Source organism: Pleurodeles waltl, chromosome 2_1 (assembly GCF_031143425.1).
Source record: "Pleurodeles waltl isolate 20211129_DDA chromosome 2_1, aPleWal1.hap1.20221129, whole genome shotgun sequence".
NCBI classification, from domain to species: domain Eukaryota; kingdom Metazoa; phylum Chordata; class Amphibia; order Caudata; family Salamandridae; genus Pleurodeles; species Pleurodeles waltl.
The window spans coordinates 456937900-456957374 of NC_090438.1; the positions used below are offsets into that span (position 1 = coordinate 456937900).

Consider the following 19475-nt stretch of genomic DNA (forward strand, 5'->3'; position numbering starts at 1 on the left):
GGCAGATCTGGCTTCATTAGAGGCTAATTAAAATTACTCTGAAGGGGAGATGGAAATGACACATTATTTAGACTCGATCAAATGGAGCACAGCAGTCATGCATTCCGTGAGAGAATCAGATGGCTGTATCATAGTGGATCAATGCAACATCATTGTTACTGTACTATAGCTAGTACTATACTAGCACTGCACTACATCTGGTCAACCATCTGCACGCTCAAGAACATTTTAAAGTCTTTTCGGACTAAAAGCACATCTCTAACTTTGAAAAATGGCATGAAGGAAACAAAACAGCTTGATAGCTGTTGGAGGACTATAAAAGCATTGGGATGGGAAGATCTCCAGGAAGGTATCCTTTGACAGCACAAATTTATGAATACTTTAAAAACAAGGTATCCCTTTTGTGGTGAACGTCTACAGCGAGGCTGTTAAATATGATTTGCTCCCGAGTGCAGTGCAACATTCACAAGTAATTATGTTGAAATTAGGGTAAAGCCCGCAGAATTGTGTCCCTCAAACACTTGTCTCACCTGAGACATTTCTTGTGGAACTTTACATGATTTGTTTTCTTTACACTCCGTGCACGTGTGATATTCCACGAGCGCTACTCAGTACTTCATTTTTTGCACTTACTTCAGAGCACCCATTGCAAGAACAATTTGACAAAATTATTCTTAGATATTTGCGTGCCTAAATATTACTCATATACGTTTCTGCGTTATAAGAAACCCTAAATACATATTCTTCACTCAATGTTTTTAAATAACTGGCTCTGTTCTAAATGTACATCTATACACAAATGCCTATTAAATGATAATCCCATAACAAGATTAAGAACTAGAGTTTCATGAAGCTTTCTCAGATCACCAACAAGACAGAGTATTCCAATACAAAGTTAACATGAATCTACCAATGTAGTTTATGCAACAGATACATGGATTGTTTAGACACTGTGAATGTCTTTGATAATGAGAAAGCTCCTTTCTGCGAATATATAAATTACTAGTACCATGGCACCCCAAATGGGTGCAACAAAAAAAGATTATATGAGCACAATCACATTGTACACATCTTGTCCTTTGTTGCATGTAGGTGGTGAAGGACCACAAACAGAAAATGCTAGGACACAAACAGAAAATATACCATTTAAGTCAAAAAGAGAGGAATTTTAAGGACATCTTACTTTTGACAAAAAAAGTAATTATGGGAATACATTCTAAACAGATCTAACCAGTCAAAATGTTTAAATACTGGAAACTTCAATTCAAAGGGTGCAATTTAACTAGACAGGAATTTCAAAAGGTTCTGCAGCACCTTAAGGAGAGGTGTTTGTTATGTGTCACTGTTAGAAATTGGGCTTCTAGTTGGCTGAGGTATGCACACTGTCCAAGTAGGGATCACAGTCCTAGGCAGGGTACATAACACAACCTAAATTATCCTGTGCTCACACTCCGGTAGTCTGGCACCCAGCAGGCAGGCTTAACTTAGAAGGCAATGTATAGAGTATGTGTGCAATAACTCACAGAGTAACACAGTGAGAACACCAACAAAAAAGTACTCCACACCAATTTAGAAAAATGGATAATATTTATTTGAATAAAATATGACCAAAATGATAAAGATCCAATATGCACAAGTCAAGATATCACTTTTTAAAGGTTTAGATGGGTCTTAATCCATAATAATGAGTTGTGAGGTGAGCGGCAGAGTTGATGCGTCAATTCTTTCCTCGAGGGCAGGGTGATGTGGTGATTTCCAGGTGCGCAGCCTTGGTTCCTTACGGCAGTGAGAGGGTATTTTCACACCCAGGGAGGACGCGTGGAAATTCGAAACACGCTGGGAGGATGAAACAGGTGCTGCGTTGATCTGGTAGGCGTTTTTCAGCCGCGAGACAGGCTGTGTCGATTATGCATATGTTGCATCAAATTTTACAGGCGTTGGGTCAACTTTCTGACACAGTGTATTTTCTCTCTCTGGTTTAAGTCTTTAATGGCCTTGAGACTTCTTAACAGGAGGCAAGCTCAGTCCAAGCCTTTGCAGATCACTTGTGGGGGAAGGCATAGTCCTTCTAGCAGAGTCAGGGGGCAGCAGGGCAAGAAGCAGGAGAGCAGGGCTTCCAGAAAAGCAGTCCAGATGAGTCCTTTGGGCAGCATGGTAGGTCCAGAAGTGTCTGATTTGAAGGGGTCACAGGCCCAGTATATTTACACACCCAAATGTGCCTTTGAAGTGGGGAAAACGTCAAAGAATGGTTTTGAAGTGCACTAGTTCCCCTTTCAACCCAACCCTGTCTGCCAAGAGATCTCTGAGGGGTTATCAGTCCTTTGTGTGTGGTCAGGCCACTAGCCTTTCAAATGTAAGTGAGCCCCTCTACCCTTTCTGCCCAGAAAGACCCATCAGTATGCAGATGAAGGCAGGTGCAGCCAAGCGTCCTGTGTTTACGGCTGTCTGGGTGGAATGCATAAGGGGAGCTATCAATCAGCATAGACCAGATGTGGATTGGAGGTAGGCTGTAAGGCACAGAGAGCAGTAAGCACAGAGAAATGCCTACTTTTGTAAAGTGGCATTTCTAAAATAGTAAAGTTAAATCCAACTTCACCAGTGAACAGGATTTCTCATTACCATTCCAACCAGACCAAACATGGCAATGCCACTCCTTTCAGATCAGGAATTGCCACTTAAAAGTATATATAAGGGAATTTAAAATGCTGGCCTCTGAGGGGACTGAGCTTCACAATAGTGAAAAATGACTTTGTGTGTTTTTCACTACCAGAACATGTAAAAAGTACAAGTACATGTCCTGCCTTTTACTTACATAGCACCCTGCCCTATGGGCTACCTAGGGCCTACCTTAGGGGTGACATATGTAATAAAGCCGGAGTTTAAGGCTTGGCAATTAGTTGTAAATGCCAAATCAAAGTGGCAGTGAAACTGCACACAAAGGCCTTCCAATGTCAGGCCTGAGACACGGGTAAGGAGCCACTAATGTGGGTGGCACAATAAGTCCTTTAGGCTCACAAGTAGCATTTCATTTACAGGCCCTGGGTGCCTCTAGTGCACCTTACTGGAGACTTACAGTTAAATTAAATATGCCAATTGGGTAAGAGCCAATGTTACCATATTCAGGAGAGGAGGCACAAGTACTTCAGCACTGGTCAGAAAAATGGAGGGAGGCAGGCAAAAACTTTAGGGAAGATCACCCCAAGGCTGTCAGGTTTATAAATCAACTTTTAAGTAAAACATGTCTTGAAGTTTGACCCTACATTTTAAGCCTCCGTTGCACTGTGACCATTTTGTGAGCATGAAATTGCTAATGACATCAAGGTTGTGGAATTCATAGCGTGTCTGATTACTGTTGCAGGGAGGAACTCTGCAATTGTGATATCACCAGAAAAATCGGACCCACAAAACAGTGGACGTACACGAAGATAAGAAAAATTCAAATATACCGGCTTAAGAATGGTTAATGTTATAGAAAAACCTTGCAATGAAGGCCAGCAAAGGGACCAGTATTATAATTCAATGTCGGTATTAACACTTATTCTCGTGTGATTTCTCAGGCATCATTCATAAGAAACACACTGGGATATTAGATGTTGGCCCACATAATTATAGCCACTGTCATAACACAGAATATTAAACCTTACAAGTCCACCTCCTATCCCAATACTTTGGGTAACACAGGAGCAGATACAACTCTCAGTTATCCTAGGTAGTGCTGAGAAGAAACATCAGTGTGTGTAAGTAAAAAAAAAAAAAAATCATTGTGGTAGTGAGCTCACTGGCTGAAAATATATACTTGCGGAACTAAGGCATACATGACAGTTCCTCTTGCAACCCTGGGACCGAACATAATTGCACACCCTCCAAATCAAAACTTGTCTAACTGAGGAAGAGACAGACAAGTCAAGCATAAAAGTAAATGAGATCTGTTAAAGAGCCAAAACTTACTTTCTTGTTGTCACCCTCGTGTATCCTACATCGATCAGATACTCTGTTCAGGTCTAGGTTCCTCCTAAGCGCAATTATTGCATGTGGGTTCCATTCACAGGCATGCAGAAATGCTGCTCCCGCATGTACCAGGAACGGTAAAGTAAAATATCCAATTCCTGAAGTTAGAGCAGAAAAATATGAACAATTTTATACGAGAGTACATTCATAAAGCTGCATTCAATGTTTCTTGACTGCATAAAGTATCCTCATGGTGTCTCCTTTGCTATCACTGGGAGCACTATAAATATTATTTTACATTCAAACGTCTTTAAATTTGGAGCAACTTTGAAATGTTATAGACCTTCTCACACGTACAGAACAGAAAAGGGCAAAAGAAAACACAACTTCAAATACTCCTAATGTCCAATTTAGGAATCTTCTCATCATATGGTTGCAATTGAGGTCTTGCACAAAGCAATAGGAGGGCACTTATTCTCAAGGTCTGTTGTGGAAAGTCTAACTCGCTGAATTTTCTTAAAAAGGTGATAGTAATTATAAATATGCAGCTATAAGTTAACTTCATTCCTTGCTGCACATATCTCCAGCAAAGAAATCATCAATGCAGTCAATGCGCTGGATGGCTCCAAGGCCCATGTCCTAGACGGTCTAACGGGCAGCTTTCACAAGTCTGACAAGCATTTGCTGCGCCCCTATCTCTTTCAAGTCTACGAGGAGTCCCTTGAGCTTGGTACTCCATCCCCCCTCCTCCAACTTTGCGCGAAGCTGTCATGATGTTCCTCCTCAGGCCCGGTGTTGGAAAATGGGTTATTGGTAAGGGCAGGTAAGTACCTACACTTAGCAATAGGCAACTAAGCTCCACTTAGGTCCAGTTAGGTCTCAAAAAATTAAACCCAGCTCAACCCTTGGTAGCTTGGCAATGAGCAACAAGGCTTAATTTAGGAGACATATGTGTAAAGCATTTAAAAATCACAAAACAGTACATAAGTAAAACACAAAAACACAATAAAAATCACACACCAGTTTACAGAAATAGATTATATTTTGTATCTTTAAAATGACACCAAAATGAATACAATAGGATAAGGGGAACCGGAGATATGAATTTTTAAAGAAATTATGCTTTTTGGCGCTTAGAAACAAATAGCGGCAATCTGGTCATCTGGTCGCACCATGACCTCGGCAAAGTCAAAGTTTGAGGTTGACCGTGATGGAGCCCTGCTTGGCTACAGCCCGCGGAGACCTCGGTCAAAATTTTACCTCAGGATGTAGTTGTTTTTCTGGTGATTTTCATCAGAGGGACCAAGTCGCCAGTCCAATCCCACCTCCTGGAACTCTTCCATGGATACACGTCGCGGGAGCCATCGGGTGAGATTTTTACCTTTGGACATAGTCATTTTTTCGAGGTGAAAATCCTTCGACCGGGGCAAACTTGAATCTTGATCCGACGTCCCTGGAGCCCTCTTCGGATACACTGCCTGGGAGGTCCCGGTCAACTTCCTACGTTTGGACATAGTCACTTTTTCAGAGATTTTCTTCACTGGGACAAACCGGCAAGTCAGGCCGGGTCGCGATTGACCAGAGTTGCCATGGTGGGTCGATCCCTCCATGGAGCTTTCTTCCAAAAGTTCTCCAGACTTCAGGATCTTCTTCCAGATATTCTGTTAAGGTTCTTTTGGTGTCCACAGCTCACCCCAAGGTTCCAGAAGCAACGAGATGCTCCTTGAGGGTGCTGACTACAGCTCTCAGAATGCACCTGGCGCAAACTCAGAAACGGCCACTGGACAGTGGTCAGCTGGTCAGTTTCTTCCAGAGTTGGTGCAGGGGACTCTGATTAGCAATTTTTCACATGTAGCAACCAGGGAGTCCCTCCTTGAACCAGTTGAAGCCAGGTAAAGTCCTTCTTGTGGTGAAGCCCAAGTGTGCAGCTGGTGCAGTCCTCCAGAGTGCAGCGTCTAGGTGCAAGTCAGGGGTCCAGCAGGGCAGTCCTTCTTCTTCTGTAGTCCTCCCTTGTTGGAATATGGTAGGGATCTGAGGTGTGGGTGCAGGTCTGCCAGTTTTATCCTTGCTACTGGGTGAAAAACAGGGGGGCCTGATTCTCCAATCAGGTGCAGGGTCCTTCCCCCTGCGATGACCACTTCCAATCCGAGGGAGCAACATTCCTCAAAACTCCATCATGGCTGAAAGTGATTTTTGGAGGTTACATCTGACTGAGCCCACCCACTGGTGTGGCTAAAAATCTTAAACACACCCTTCTCCTGCCCTCTCCTAATCTAATCGGGGGCACCAAATTGTCTGGGTTTGCAGGATGTCAGGGAGGTGCTTGGTTGCTCAAAATATCGTTTCCTGCTTTTGAAGACCAGTTTGGCAGCCCTCTCCCCTTCCTGCCTCACCATCTGCTGAGGGAAGTTCTACTCCCACAGGCACATTCCATTCTGATGAGCCCAGGCTACTTCACACCGCAGAGGCTGGCCAATCAGAGCAGAGAACTACAGGGCTGAAGGTGGCAACTTTTTTTAGGTAGAGTTTAAAACTCTTTACCTGAACAAGTTATATTAAATCCAACAATTGTAAGTTGTGGGATTTATTATAACAATGAATTGAGTACAAAACGTAAGGTATCTGACACTTAAAGGGACTTTATAAATTAAAATAAAGTCTCCCCATTCTAGCCTATGGAGGCCATTCACTACAATGAGGGGAAAACAGATTTGCCTGTTTTACGTCACCAGGGCCTATAAAGGTATTTTTATAAGATCCCTGCTTATAGTTACATGGCACCCAGCCCTAGGGGCACATAGGGGACACCTTAGTGGTGGCTTATATGTAAACATAAGGTAGTTTAAGACTTTGGAAGTACTTTTAATTCCAAAGTCGAATTTGCATATAACTATAATTTAAAAGCAGGCAGCAAGGCAGGCCTGCCTTTACAATGACATGGGCACCTCAGCAGGGCACCTATGGGTGCACCACCTATGCTGGGATTTCTAAACCTATATGCCCTACCATATATTAAGGACTTATAGGTAGATTGACTTAGCCAATTATAATTAGCCTAATTTGCATACTCGTGTTATGCAGAGCACAGGCCATGAGACTGGTTAGCAGTACCCAGGGCACCATCAGAGTCAGGAAAACACCAGCAAAAAGTGAAAAATGGGGGCAAAAAGTTAGGGGGCCTCTGCAATCAGCCCTGTTTTCTCACACCCGGTAAGGCCCCTTCCCCTTCATACCCCCTACAGACCTCTCTCCCTCCTAAACCATGATAATGAAATCCTCCCCTTCCCAATGGAACAACTTATATCATCAATCCAAACTGGCTTAGTTCCACATCGCTCTACCACACTCAATCTCCAGACCATCTTCGCTGTGCTGAGTAACATTTCTCCTGATATCCCAGCAGCGGCTGCCCTCCTCGATACTGAGAAGGAGTTCTATTTGCTCAAATGGCCCTTTCTAAAAGCATCATTGCTCAAACTGGGGCTCCAGCACAGGTTGCTGGATCTGATTATGTTCCTATATTCTGACCCCGTAGCTCGCCTGCATGTTAACGATTTCTACTACTGCTCAGTTCCCAGTGTCTAGGGGCACCCGCCAGGGATGCCCTCTGCCACCTTTACTATTCATAATTGTCCTGGACCTGCTTGTTCGACAGCTACAAGAGAGACATCTGCTCCGCGGTCTGCAGTTCTAAGGCAGACCCCTTCTGATTTCTATGTACATGGATGACATTCTGTTAGTTGTCTGTGACCCCACCTCTAATCTGGCTACCCTAACCTGTGAAGTCATATGCTTTGGGTGCCTCTCTGGACACCTTATAAATTGGACTGAGTCAGGGCTTTTCCCACTCACTGCCACCACACAGCACAAGGTGTTTTAGAATACCCACTTACCTAGTGTGAGGAATCCAAATACCTTGATATTGAATTACAACACCCCAAAAAAATGGTGATTCAACAAAACTACAGCCTAGCGATCGACAAGCTCATCACTCAAATTGAGCATTGGATCAAGCTACCATTATCTATGGTGGGTCTTACAGCTATCATAAAAATAGTAGTCCTCCCACGTTTTTTATACCTGTTCACCAATATCGCGATCCCCGACTAACAGCTTTTTTGCGACCTTACGAAGTCTCTCACTTCGCCTCATATGGGCGGGCCATCAGCCTAGGATCAAATGGGGAACCCCAACACTCATGCATGATCGAGGTGGATTCAGAATGCCGGACCTACACTGTACTTTCTGGTAATGCAGTGCCAATTCACGTATAACTGGTACCACCCTGATGCCCACCTAACATACCCGCGACCAGAGGTGGATCAGGCTGGAGAGCTTCTGGTCTCTTCTATATTGCCTCTTAGACTACCAAGAGATCCTACTGATATTCAAATGTTGCCCGCTACTAGTTGGGCCTGGGTGAAGCTTTACAAATATTTGGGTAGAGGATTACTCTACTCCCTGGCATTACCAATTGCTCATAATCCGTGTCTTCCCTTAACCCAAGAAAAAGTTGTTCAATGCTTTCTACAGAAGCACACCTTACAAAACTTACAGGACCTTTTCCCGGATGGACATGTCATCACACAAAACACACTCACTGCTTCTGGAACATCCACACGTGGACTATTACCTACTCCGACGCCTACAATGACACATTACGTGACAGGGTTCCCTCGGACCCAGTGGCATTTTGCTGCCATGGTGCTAAAGCTAGCTAAACTCTGTATTGCCATCTGCTGGGGTAGTGGTTGGTCACCCACCAAGGATGAAAGTCTGATATGATTTACTACAATAACACCAGTGACGTCTATGCTGCCGTCCAACCCCTGCATCTAGGGCTAAAGATATTTGGCAACCATTACACAACTACCGTCTTACTTTGGCCAATGTTGATTCTAGTGAAGATACTTATCGAGGCTCATACTGTGTACACCTCAGTGACATGCCCTGGCACCCCCTACACTGCTTTGCGGAATGAGTCTACTTCCCCAGTCTCCCGCCTTTCCCTCCGCTTCCGGCCTACAATCTCTGCATGTTTGTTTGTATTCTCCTATGTGCTTCTTATTACTCATCCATTCACTTACGTACCAAGAGCGGTTTATATCCAATATGTGCTACTATAGTGCTCGACATATATATATATATATTCCACATTCGTTTTTTAGATAATAAGCACAAGATTGGTTTTTTTAAATGGTAAAGGTTTGCTTGCAATTGTTTGTTTAAGGAACGTAATGATATATAGACACTGGTGATGGACTGTGCAAACATGCTTGTGAACAAGGTCAGTGAGACCGAAACATGTAAAGCTTTTATTCACTGCCAGAACGCCATTTTTCTGAATAAATACATGCCAGCAGAGTGACCTTAGAGTGCGGGTTATCTATTTTCCGGATAACAAAAAGAGGGAAAGAATCTTTTGTTGATTTAGATCGGCGTCCCTTGCCAAGAAACCAGCACCACCAAACGAATGGACAAAGCCGCCATAAGATACCATGACAGGAGAAACTCTTTTTGAGATATATATATATATATATATATATATACAAATATATATATATATATATAAAAACGTAACTTTGAACGTGCACACGTTAAATGATTATTTAATGGCCAAAAATATCTATGACAAAAAAATATAATTCAATGGAAGAAATTAGACTGCATCCACAGTCATCAGCAGACCTGCTTGCCTATTTGCCCCCAGAGAAAAGTTGACAAAGTATTATCCCGCAGGTAGCAACTTGCAGACTCAAATTTTTATGATTATGACATAACGGGCGTTATTTAGAAAAATAACTAACTCACGAAACCCTATTGGGAATACATCATTATACTGTAATTCAGGGGAGCCTTTGTGATCACCAAATTGCCTTTCTTACATGCTTCACCCCTTTGAAAACAAGAGCGAGCATTTTGACAAGGCTCCACTATCAGCTGGATGAGGAGGGACGAGAACACGCACACAATCCTTCTTCCCTTTTCAGACGACTGTGAAAAGCTGAAGTGTAGCGGTCCTCAACCCGTGGTCTGGGGCCCCAGGAGGTCCTCGATGACTACGAAAAAGGTCCACATTGCTTAGAAAATTAAATATTATTGGATTAATAACATGTATATAAAGCAAGAAGCAAAATAAAAAGCAGTAAATTTTGAAACGGTCTTTGAATGTGAAGGAATTTGAAATTAGAAGCTAAGAATGGAATTGGTATCTTCAGATGAATTTGTGGGTGCCGTGCAGGTGCATCAAACCGATAGAATATGGGTGATGGGTGATGGGTAGCCTCAGTTCAAATAGAAAAGCTCCATCCTTCCCATTAAAATGTAAATTTTTATTTTTTTTGTTTGTTTTAATGAAGTAACATTATATCATTTGTGTATTTGATTATTGATTGGGTCTGTATTTCTGTGCATTGTTTTGCGGTTCAAATCATGGTTAGTGCTTAGGTCGGGCTTCTCGGTGTCAAAAAATGAGTCAGTGTGGGTCTGTTGGAAATGGTCCTCTCTGCAGCGTCATTGCCAAACTTTTGCCTTTTTCCCCTCCACTTTTTGCTGAATTCGTCTTTGTTGGCCTTAGGACTCAGTGCACTTTACCACTGCTAACCAGTGCTAAAGTACTTGCGCTGAGGAAATTCGATTTTTAATACGATCGTATCGACCCGCCATTTTGTGGCCCGCCGCCATTTTATGTTGCCTTCACTCAGGCAGCACAGCGAACGAAGTCCATTCTGCCTTTTCTGCTTATTCTGCAACATGGTGTTCAAAACAGCCTTCTGCCTCTATCTTTACAAGGCTGGTATTAAGGTCTGACCGAGTACACTAATCCCTGTCTGGTTTTCTAATCCTTGTTTCAACTATCTGTAGGCTCACACTATTCTCCGCCGATCTTATCTTATCGTCTGGCCTTCGCTGTCCTTTGCTAGTATTCTCTCATTTCACAACTGTCCTCCAAACGCACACAAACTTATCACACCACATGCAACTTCGTTGTGGATCGGTTAATGAATTAGTTCAAGGGAGGGGTGACAAACACAGCTGGAGGGGAGGCAACCTTAAGTCACTTGATACTTTGTTTTCCAATTCCTTCTATTGGTGCTGTCTTGTTTTCCGACATTTCTATTGGCTCTGTTCTATCTTTACATTATTCTTACTGGCTCCTTTCTATGTGTTCTGGGAGTGTATGTAGTTAATAAATGGTTTTTATACGGTATATAAGATTGTGCGCCACAAAGTAAAGTGGCAGTCTCCTGAGAACATACCTTGTGTACTTCTTGGACAACTGTACTAGCTGCAGCTAATAAAATCTGATCTTTTACGCCTGACAGAGTGTCCCGTGTCTCTGTTAGTTGAGGCAGGTGAATCCAAGGAGATTTCAGGCGTACCCTGCGCCGCCAGGCCCATAAGGTTCTGGTTCTTCAACTGGCGCCCAACGTGGGGCGGCTTCAGCGGTACCGGTTCTGCCTGAAGGTCGTGAGGAACCCCGCAAGAAAATTCTGGAGGAATCGCGAGCCACGTCAAGCGACCCCTGTATGTCGAAGTGGTCCGAAGGTCTTTTTCAGCGCGGTTACTCCTTCCTGACGGCTACTGACGACTGCTGCCCTGACTGCCGCCCTGCCTTGGCCCTTTCTTTGATGATGTATGGTAAAGCGAGACGATAGACGGGCCTCTGTTGGTGTAAGAAGACATCCTTAGTTAAGTATTTGGTGGGTCGCGCCCACAAATTTTGGTCTTTGTTTTGTCCTTAGGTCCTTAGATTTGGCCATTGCAGTGGCCAAAGCCGAGGGGTAAGTGCATTTGTGCTGTGTAAACTGAAAGTTTTACCCCCTTGATGTTTGTGAACAGCCAGTAAAATCGTGAGATGTCTGGTCTGACTAAGTTTGGAAAACTTTGTTGCTTTGGTTGTAATAGGGACTCCCAGCTTGAGGACTCCTGTCCGATTCCTTCGGTTGGAACTCCCACATATGAGCTCTATTCTAAACATGGTGTTGGTCCTATTGCCTTTAATAAGACATGGACCCGATATACAAAGAAAGATGGCGTTTTAAAATGGCCAAAAAATGGTAGTTTCGAAACTGATGTGCTAGATAATTTAGAAGCAACGTTATTTAAAAGAAAAGCCCGGCCGGCAATGTTTGACTCTTTTCGCCTTTGGCGTAAGGAAGCCAAACAGAGAGAAATTAAACAAGCGAAACGAGATAGGAAAACACAGGGAATGACGATTATACAGGCTGCTCAGCAATTCAAAGATGATGAAATAGATAATGCAATGGAAATTTCAGACAGACAGCATCGAATGGCAATAGATAAATGCTATCCGACGTTGCCTATCTCTTCCCTTGATAAGAGAAAAGATTTTGAGGAAGATTCCCTAATGTCCCACTTATTGAAATTGCCTCCGCCCTATGTACAAGGTGCTAATGCACCCCCGATGTTACAGCCTGTTCAGCCGCCAGTTGTGCTTCTGCCTGCTCCAGCTTTTCCACATTTGCCTCCTCAAGTATTGCCTATGCCAGCTTTGCCTTTAACTCCTTTGCCTTCTGCTCCTTTGGCAATTCCTAATGCTCCTTTAGTTAATTCACCTAATACCTTGTCCCCTATCCTTATGTCAAATTCTCCATCTATGCGTAAGCGATTTGCAGATACTGTCTCTGGTCTCTTATCACCTTTCTTTGAAGCTTTAAATGTGTCTCCAGCTTTTTCTCGAAGACAGTCTCGTAGTCAATTCCCAGACTCCGAAGAGCGAGAAAAATTGGACTCACTTGCTTGTAGATGGATCAAGAAGGGTCCCCAATATAGTACGTCTGATATTATGTCCACCTTTCTGCAATGGAATGCACCTACGCAGAGATATGTTTTTAAAGTTATGTGCGATACTCTCGCTAAAGAATGGGAGGATATGAATTTGGGTTCGGTCCCACAGGATCTGTTAGATGTTCAGGCTGACTTTGACAAAGGACTTATTGTGGGTCCTAAGGTTGAAAACGCTGTCAGAACACTTATTTCTTTCAGATCCCTATTGTTCTCACAGACTTTTCCTGATTCTGATCCTTCAGTTAGGACAGCACTGAAAAACTATCCCATGAGAGAGGTTTCTCCAATATGGAAGGAAGAAGTTGCAGCAGCAGGTGCTAATCCAGCTATTCCTGCGCATTTTCAGCGCATATGGATACATGTCCCCTGGAAAAGGTCTGAAGTTTTAGCACTTAAACAGTCACTACCAGATTCACGCAAAAATCCTGCTGGTTACTATAAAGAGTTGTCGCAAACAGTTGATGCATGTACTATGAATCTAGCAGATATTGACATGTTGATGGGAAATGTAGTTCCACAGACAATATGGGCTAAAATTCGTAGAGAGGATCACGCTCAAGAATTAGGCGGCGATTGGAACGCTATTATTGCCGCAGATAGAGGTCAAGTAGGTGGTGCAAAGCCCGACGCTTTGATCTCAGAACTCCCTGGTAGGATTATTACATTAATGAAAACAATGATGCCTGCTTTGAGAGTTAATTGGGATAAGCTAGCAGCATGTAAACAAAAGAAAGATGAAAGTGTTTCCGATTTCTTTACCCGATTCGAGGAGACATTCATTGATCACAGTGGTCAAGATATGGCTACAGAAGGGGGACAGCGATTATTTGTGGATAAGTTCGTATATAACTTGCTTCCTGAACTATCACACAAGCTAAAAGACTCCGAGAGTTCATGGGCAGTTTCTTCTTCCGCCCAGATATTGGCTACTGCACAATATTATGAAAATAGAGACAAAGAAGAAAGGGAAAAACAAGAGAAAAAGACGAAAGAATTAAAAACTAAAGTTCTCTTGCAACAGGCTTATCCTCCTCGTTATGTTCAGCCTCAGTTTCAACAGCCTCCGCAGTTTCAGAGGTTGTATCAAAAGCCTGAACCATTCATTCCAAGACCTTTGCTAGGTCCCAATCAATGTGCTTATTGTAGGGAGGAAGGTCATTTTAAGAACAGTTGTCCGGCATTGTTGCAGCGTAATGCAGCAACATCTGCTTCACGAGGTCGTGGTGGTCCTCAGTCAGCAAACAGAGGTAGAGGTCGAGGTGTGTTAACCCAAGGGCAGCGTTCTTTTGTTCCTCCAAATTCCGGAAATTACTTTGACCAGCAAAATGTTAGGTCTACACAGTATTACAGTGAGGATCAGTATATTGAAGGAGGGAATGAAAGTCTTCATTTTGAATAGGACAGCCATGGACAAAGTAAGGGGGTTACGTCAATTCCAGTGGATCAGAATGGACCTTATGTTAATGTCACTACAATGGGTGTTTCAGAGCCATTTCTTTTAGATACTGGTGCCATGAGAAGCTCTATCATTCATTCTAAACTCCCTGGCGCACCTTTGTCTGGCTTAACGAATGTATCTGTAGGATTTTCTGGCGCCCCTGTTCGCAATCCAGTTTCTTGCCCTTTGCCTGTTTCAATAGGCCCTTATGATTTAGAAGCTCCGCTTCTTCTGACGAATGGTTGTGGTGAAAATCTGTTGGGTTTAGATCTATTAAAAAGAATGCATGCTACGATATATTGTTCACCTTCTGGTGTATACCTCACTCTAGGACAGAAAATGACTAGTCCAATGTACTTATCAAAAGATCAATTTCCATCTGAATTGCTTTCTCTTCCCGAAACGCTTTGGGCTACGGGTCCGAATGACGTTGGTTGTCTTGAGATCCCACCTTATGTTGTTACTCTTAAGCCCAATGCTGAAATGCCACGTATTCCGCAATACAGAATCTCTACTGAAGGTGAGAAAGCACTTCTGGAAATTGTCCATGATTTGATTCAGAAGGGTGTGGTTGAGGAAACGAGAGGAAATACATGTAACAGTCCTGTTCTTCCGGTTCTTAAACGCACTGATCCTTCTCAGCCTCCTGTTTATCGTTTTGTAATTGATCTTCGGGAGGTAAACAAGATTGCCGTACCGCAGTTTCCTGTAGTCCCAGATATCACTGCTCTGTTGACGATGATACCTTCTACAGCGACTTGGTTTTCAGTTATTGATTTAAAGAATGCTTTCTTTAGTATTCCCATCGCCGAAGAGAGTAGAGATATTTTTGGTTTTTCCCTCGGAGGCCGAAGCTTCCGGTTTAAACGCGCACCTCAAGGTTATTGTGAAAGTCCCTCTATTTACAGTCAAGCTCTAAAATGTCATCTTGATGCCTTTTCCTTACCGTCTGGTGCCGCTCTCATTCAGTACATGGATGACTTATTAGTTGCAGCTGATTCAGAGGAGATTTGCAAAAACGTGACCGTTGCACTGTTGCGTCATTTGTTTGATCTGAATCACAAGGTTTCTCCTTCTAAATTACAATATGTCTGTCGCGAGGTGACTTATTTGGGTCATCTCTTGTCAAAGGAGGGGCGACGATTGACCCCCGAACGAATTCAGGCAATTGCACAAATGTCAGTGCCATCCACACAAAGAGAGGTACGTGCCTTTTTGGGCATTACTTCTTATTGTAGACAGTGGATTCCGAGTTTCTCTTTATTGGCTAAACCGCTGTTGGCGCTAACTTTAAAAGATACGCCTCAGCCTCTTCCGTGGACTGATGAATGTCAGAAGAGTTTTACTGATTTGCGTATTGCTTTGTGTTCTGCTCCTGTATTGGGTACTCCTGATTACAGTAAGCCCTTTACGCTCTATGTCCACGAAAGAGAGGGTTGTGCATTGTCAGTCTTAACGCAGCGTTTTGGAGATCAACAGCGACCATGCGCATATTTCTCAGCTACGTTAGATCCAGTAGCTAAAGCATTGCCTAGTTGTCTTAAGGCGACAGCGGCAGCAGCAATTTCTATTCGACAGTCTGCTGGAGTAGTGCTAGATAATACTCTCATTGTTATGGTGCCACATGCAGTGGATACTTTACTAAATAGGACAAAAACGCAGCATCTTACGAGTGCTCGGTTGTCCGGATATGAGCTGACGCTTTTGGCTAGTCACATACACATCAAACGATGTAATACCCTGAATCCAGCTACTTTGTTGCCTCTTCCAGAAGAGAGAGATGTCTCTGAACAGCATGATTGTTTTCTCCGTACTGAAGAAGAGACTAAGGGTAGAATTGACCTAAAAGACACGCCATTAGTGAATCCAGATGGAACACTATGGGTAGATGGTTCTTGTTTCAAGCTCCCGAATGGAGATACAGTTTCAGCCTACGCTATTACTACTTTGCATACGATTGTGGAGACAGCACGCATTAGACATAATTCAGCTCAGGCAGCTGAATTGATAGCCTTAACTAGAGCGTGTGTGTTATCCAAAGGAAAAAGAGTAAACGTGTACACTGATAGCCAATACGCTTTTGGTGTAGCGTTTAACTTTGGGCGTTTATGGAAGGAAAGAGGATTCTTTACTTCCCATGGTACTAAGATACAACATGGTCAATTAGTGACTGAACTTCTTGAGTCACTTACAATGCCTACTCAGATAGCGATCGTGAAGTGTAGTGCACACAAAAAGATTGTGGACGATGTTGGTCGAGGAAATGCATTTGCAGATGAGGTAGCGAAAAAGACAGCCAGAGACAACACAAGTCGAATGTATGTTGCAGGTCCCGCAAACTGCGTAAGAGAAAAGGGAATGTGTGAAGATACAGTAGAGAGTGTGAAATCAATTCAAGGAGAGGCTACGGAGAATGAGTTGAGAAAGTGGAAGGAAAGTACAGGAATGTTAGATGAGATGGGATGTTGGGTTGAATTATCAGAACATCAACGTTGGCTGTTACCAGATGCTTATGTACTACCTGTAGTTACTATGGCACATGGTCCAGCTCACCTAAGTGCAAAAGGAATATGTAAACTTCTGGCTCCAGTGTGGCAAAATGAGGGGATCCCAAAGTGTGCAAATAATGTAGTAAAACATTGTATTGTTTGCTTGATGTACAATCCGGGAAAGGGAACCCCAACTCCAGCAGGTCATTTTGCTCCTCCAACATATCCATTTGAGGTGTTGCAGATCGATTATATTCACATGGAACGATGCAACAACCTCAAATATGTTCTGGTGGTAGTATGTGCTTTTTCTAGATGGGTAGAAGCCTACCCTCTGAAGGACAATACTGCTTTATCAACTGCCAAAATACTTTTGAAAGAATTCTTCCCTAGGTTTGGTTTGCCGCGCATTGTCTGGAGTGACAATGGGAGCGAATTTGTGGGTCAAGTCATGCAAAAAGTTTGTGCAGGTCTTGGCATAAAACAGAAGTTCCACGCGGCGAATCACCCACAGTCGGCTGGTTTAGTAGAATGCTACAATGGAACCTTGAAGCTTAAAATTGCTAAGGTGCAAGCTAGCACAGGACTTAATTGGCCTGATGCTTTACCATTGGCTCTTCTGTCCACCAGAACAGCAGTACACTCTCGTTTGGGGCTTAGCCCTTACGAAGTGATATTTGGTCGCCCAGCTAATGTATGGGGAGTTCCTCGCCCTAAGAAATACTCAGACTTGCCATACCCGATGTTGATTGACTACTTGCATGACCTTACAACTAAATTGCGTGTTCTTCATCAACAGGTTCAGAGTGCTCTACCAGAGGCTTCCACAGACCCAGGTCATTCCATCCGACCAGGTGACTGGGTCTGCACGAAAAATTTCCAACGACAGAGAAATTTGGAGCCCAGATGGAGAGAGCCACGCCTGGTTCTTTTGACCACAAGAACAGCAGTTAAAGTCGAAGGAAAGAAAAACTGGGTGCATGCCGTGCACTGCAAGAAAGTGCCTTTGCCCTTGCCTTTCGATCAGTGGGTCCGTAGAGGCATCAGTGACTCTGAAAGTGAGAAAGTTCCGCAATTTGTACCATTCAGTGATGCGCGTCTAATTGGAACACTTTCTGAGAAAGAGGACGACGACATCCTTCAAGAAGCAATACCATCGCATCGTCGCTTGAACACGACAAATCCAGGAACATTGTTTCAAAACCAGACTGCCTCTGGACAGGAACGCTATAATTTGAGACCAAGACCAAAGAACTTGTAAATTTCTCTCCTATGTAGTACTCTATCCCGGTTGCAGGGTCACGGTAGGAGTCTTAGTTACGACCTGAGTAAGTGGCAATAGGCCTGCAGGACCTCACAGTGTCATAGGACGGTAGATAATCGTGACTACAGTGATTGAGGAAGATTGCCGTGAGCATCCACTTAGAAAGATGGAGGCTACATTAGATAAAAGAGAAAGTAAAAATGTAAAGAATAATTGTAAAGAAATATATAGTCGTTGTAGTATTGCTCTATGCGTCATTATATTGTCGTGTATTCTTTTGGCATCTGTAAACTGGATCATTATTACTCTGCAGCAAAAAGTTGTCTCTTCTCCTACCTCTACATCTTCTTCTACTATCTCTCCGCACCTATTTCACACTCTTCCCCAGCATGAACTCATCAGAAGAACTGAATACTTTAACAATTCCTTCGTCCAGTTGTTACATCAACATCAGTTAGTGATCAATACAACTGACTGTTGGGTGTGTGGACTCATACCACATACGGTAGAAAAAGGAATGCCATATTTAGTTCTTCCATTCTCCTATGAAGGTTCCACTTGGGCTTATTTTGTCATTTTCAATAATGCATATCAAAGTAAAATTAAACAACCTGTCAGTTCACATAGTGTTGGTTCAGATTTCAGTCATAGTTTATTGATAAAGGGAATGGTAGCTATGGCTAAAATCATGGAAAAAAGTGAAGCTTCCATAGATGAAAGAAAAGCATATACCAATTGGAACATAACTAATTACATTTCCAGCCTCAATGATAAGGTTAAGCAAGGAAAATCTCCTCCGATACGGGTCATACCCCAACAAGGAAATTTCTGTCTGCAAATAAATGGTAGAACTCCAAACACCGGACAAAGAGAAAGTTTATGTTCCCATACATATGTTTATTCAGCCCTGAATTCACCGCCGTTAGTACCATCTCAAGGTACATACTTCGTTTGCCACGATAGGGCTTATACATGGTTGCCAGCTGATTTCTCTGGTACTTGTTATATAGCCTTTCTTCTTCCCCCTACATACACCGCTCCTGCGAACCATCATAAAAATAGATATGGCAGAGGGATTGTGGATTCGAAAGACACAGCAGGACAAGAGGGAGGAGATTTCCTCAAAGGATTTCTTCCCTTCTGGGGTCCAATGGCCAACAGCAGAAATATAAGGCAATTGGTTCGTGTCGTAGAAACCACCATAGACATCACTGTAGGAGCTTTAAGTAACATTACAGCTGAACTACAGGCTGATCGTCTTATGACCTTGCAGAACCGTGTTGCCTTAGACTTTGTTCTTGCGGACCGTGGTGGAGTATGCAAATTGATCGGATCAAGTTGCTGTATTTTCATACCTAATGACGCTCCGACAGTATACCAAGCTATCTCTAAGTTACACATAATCTCCGAATCGATTCATCAGGACGAAGGAGATTGGTCCTTTTCAGAGTGGTTTTGGGGATTACTGTCCAAATGGGGTTGGAAGGTATTGACATTCTTTGGAGTAATTTTAGCTTTTATATTC

At 43.1% G+C, this 19475-nt stretch overlaps 1 protein-coding gene across 2 annotated transcripts in view; it reads right to left on the bottom strand.

The window, feature by feature from the left end:
• The window catches only part of TRMT12 (tRNA methyltransferase 12 homolog), a 200304-nt gene that overhangs the window by 40013 nt on the left and 140816 nt on the right, over positions 1-19475 (bottom strand). For both annotated transcript variants that reach the window (XM_069213269.1, XM_069213260.1), the window contains one exon: positions 3949-4106. In XM_069213269.1, the coding sequence (XP_069069370.1) occupies positions 3949-4106 (158 nt within the window). The remainder of the gene's footprint in view (positions 1-3948; positions 4107-19475) is intronic.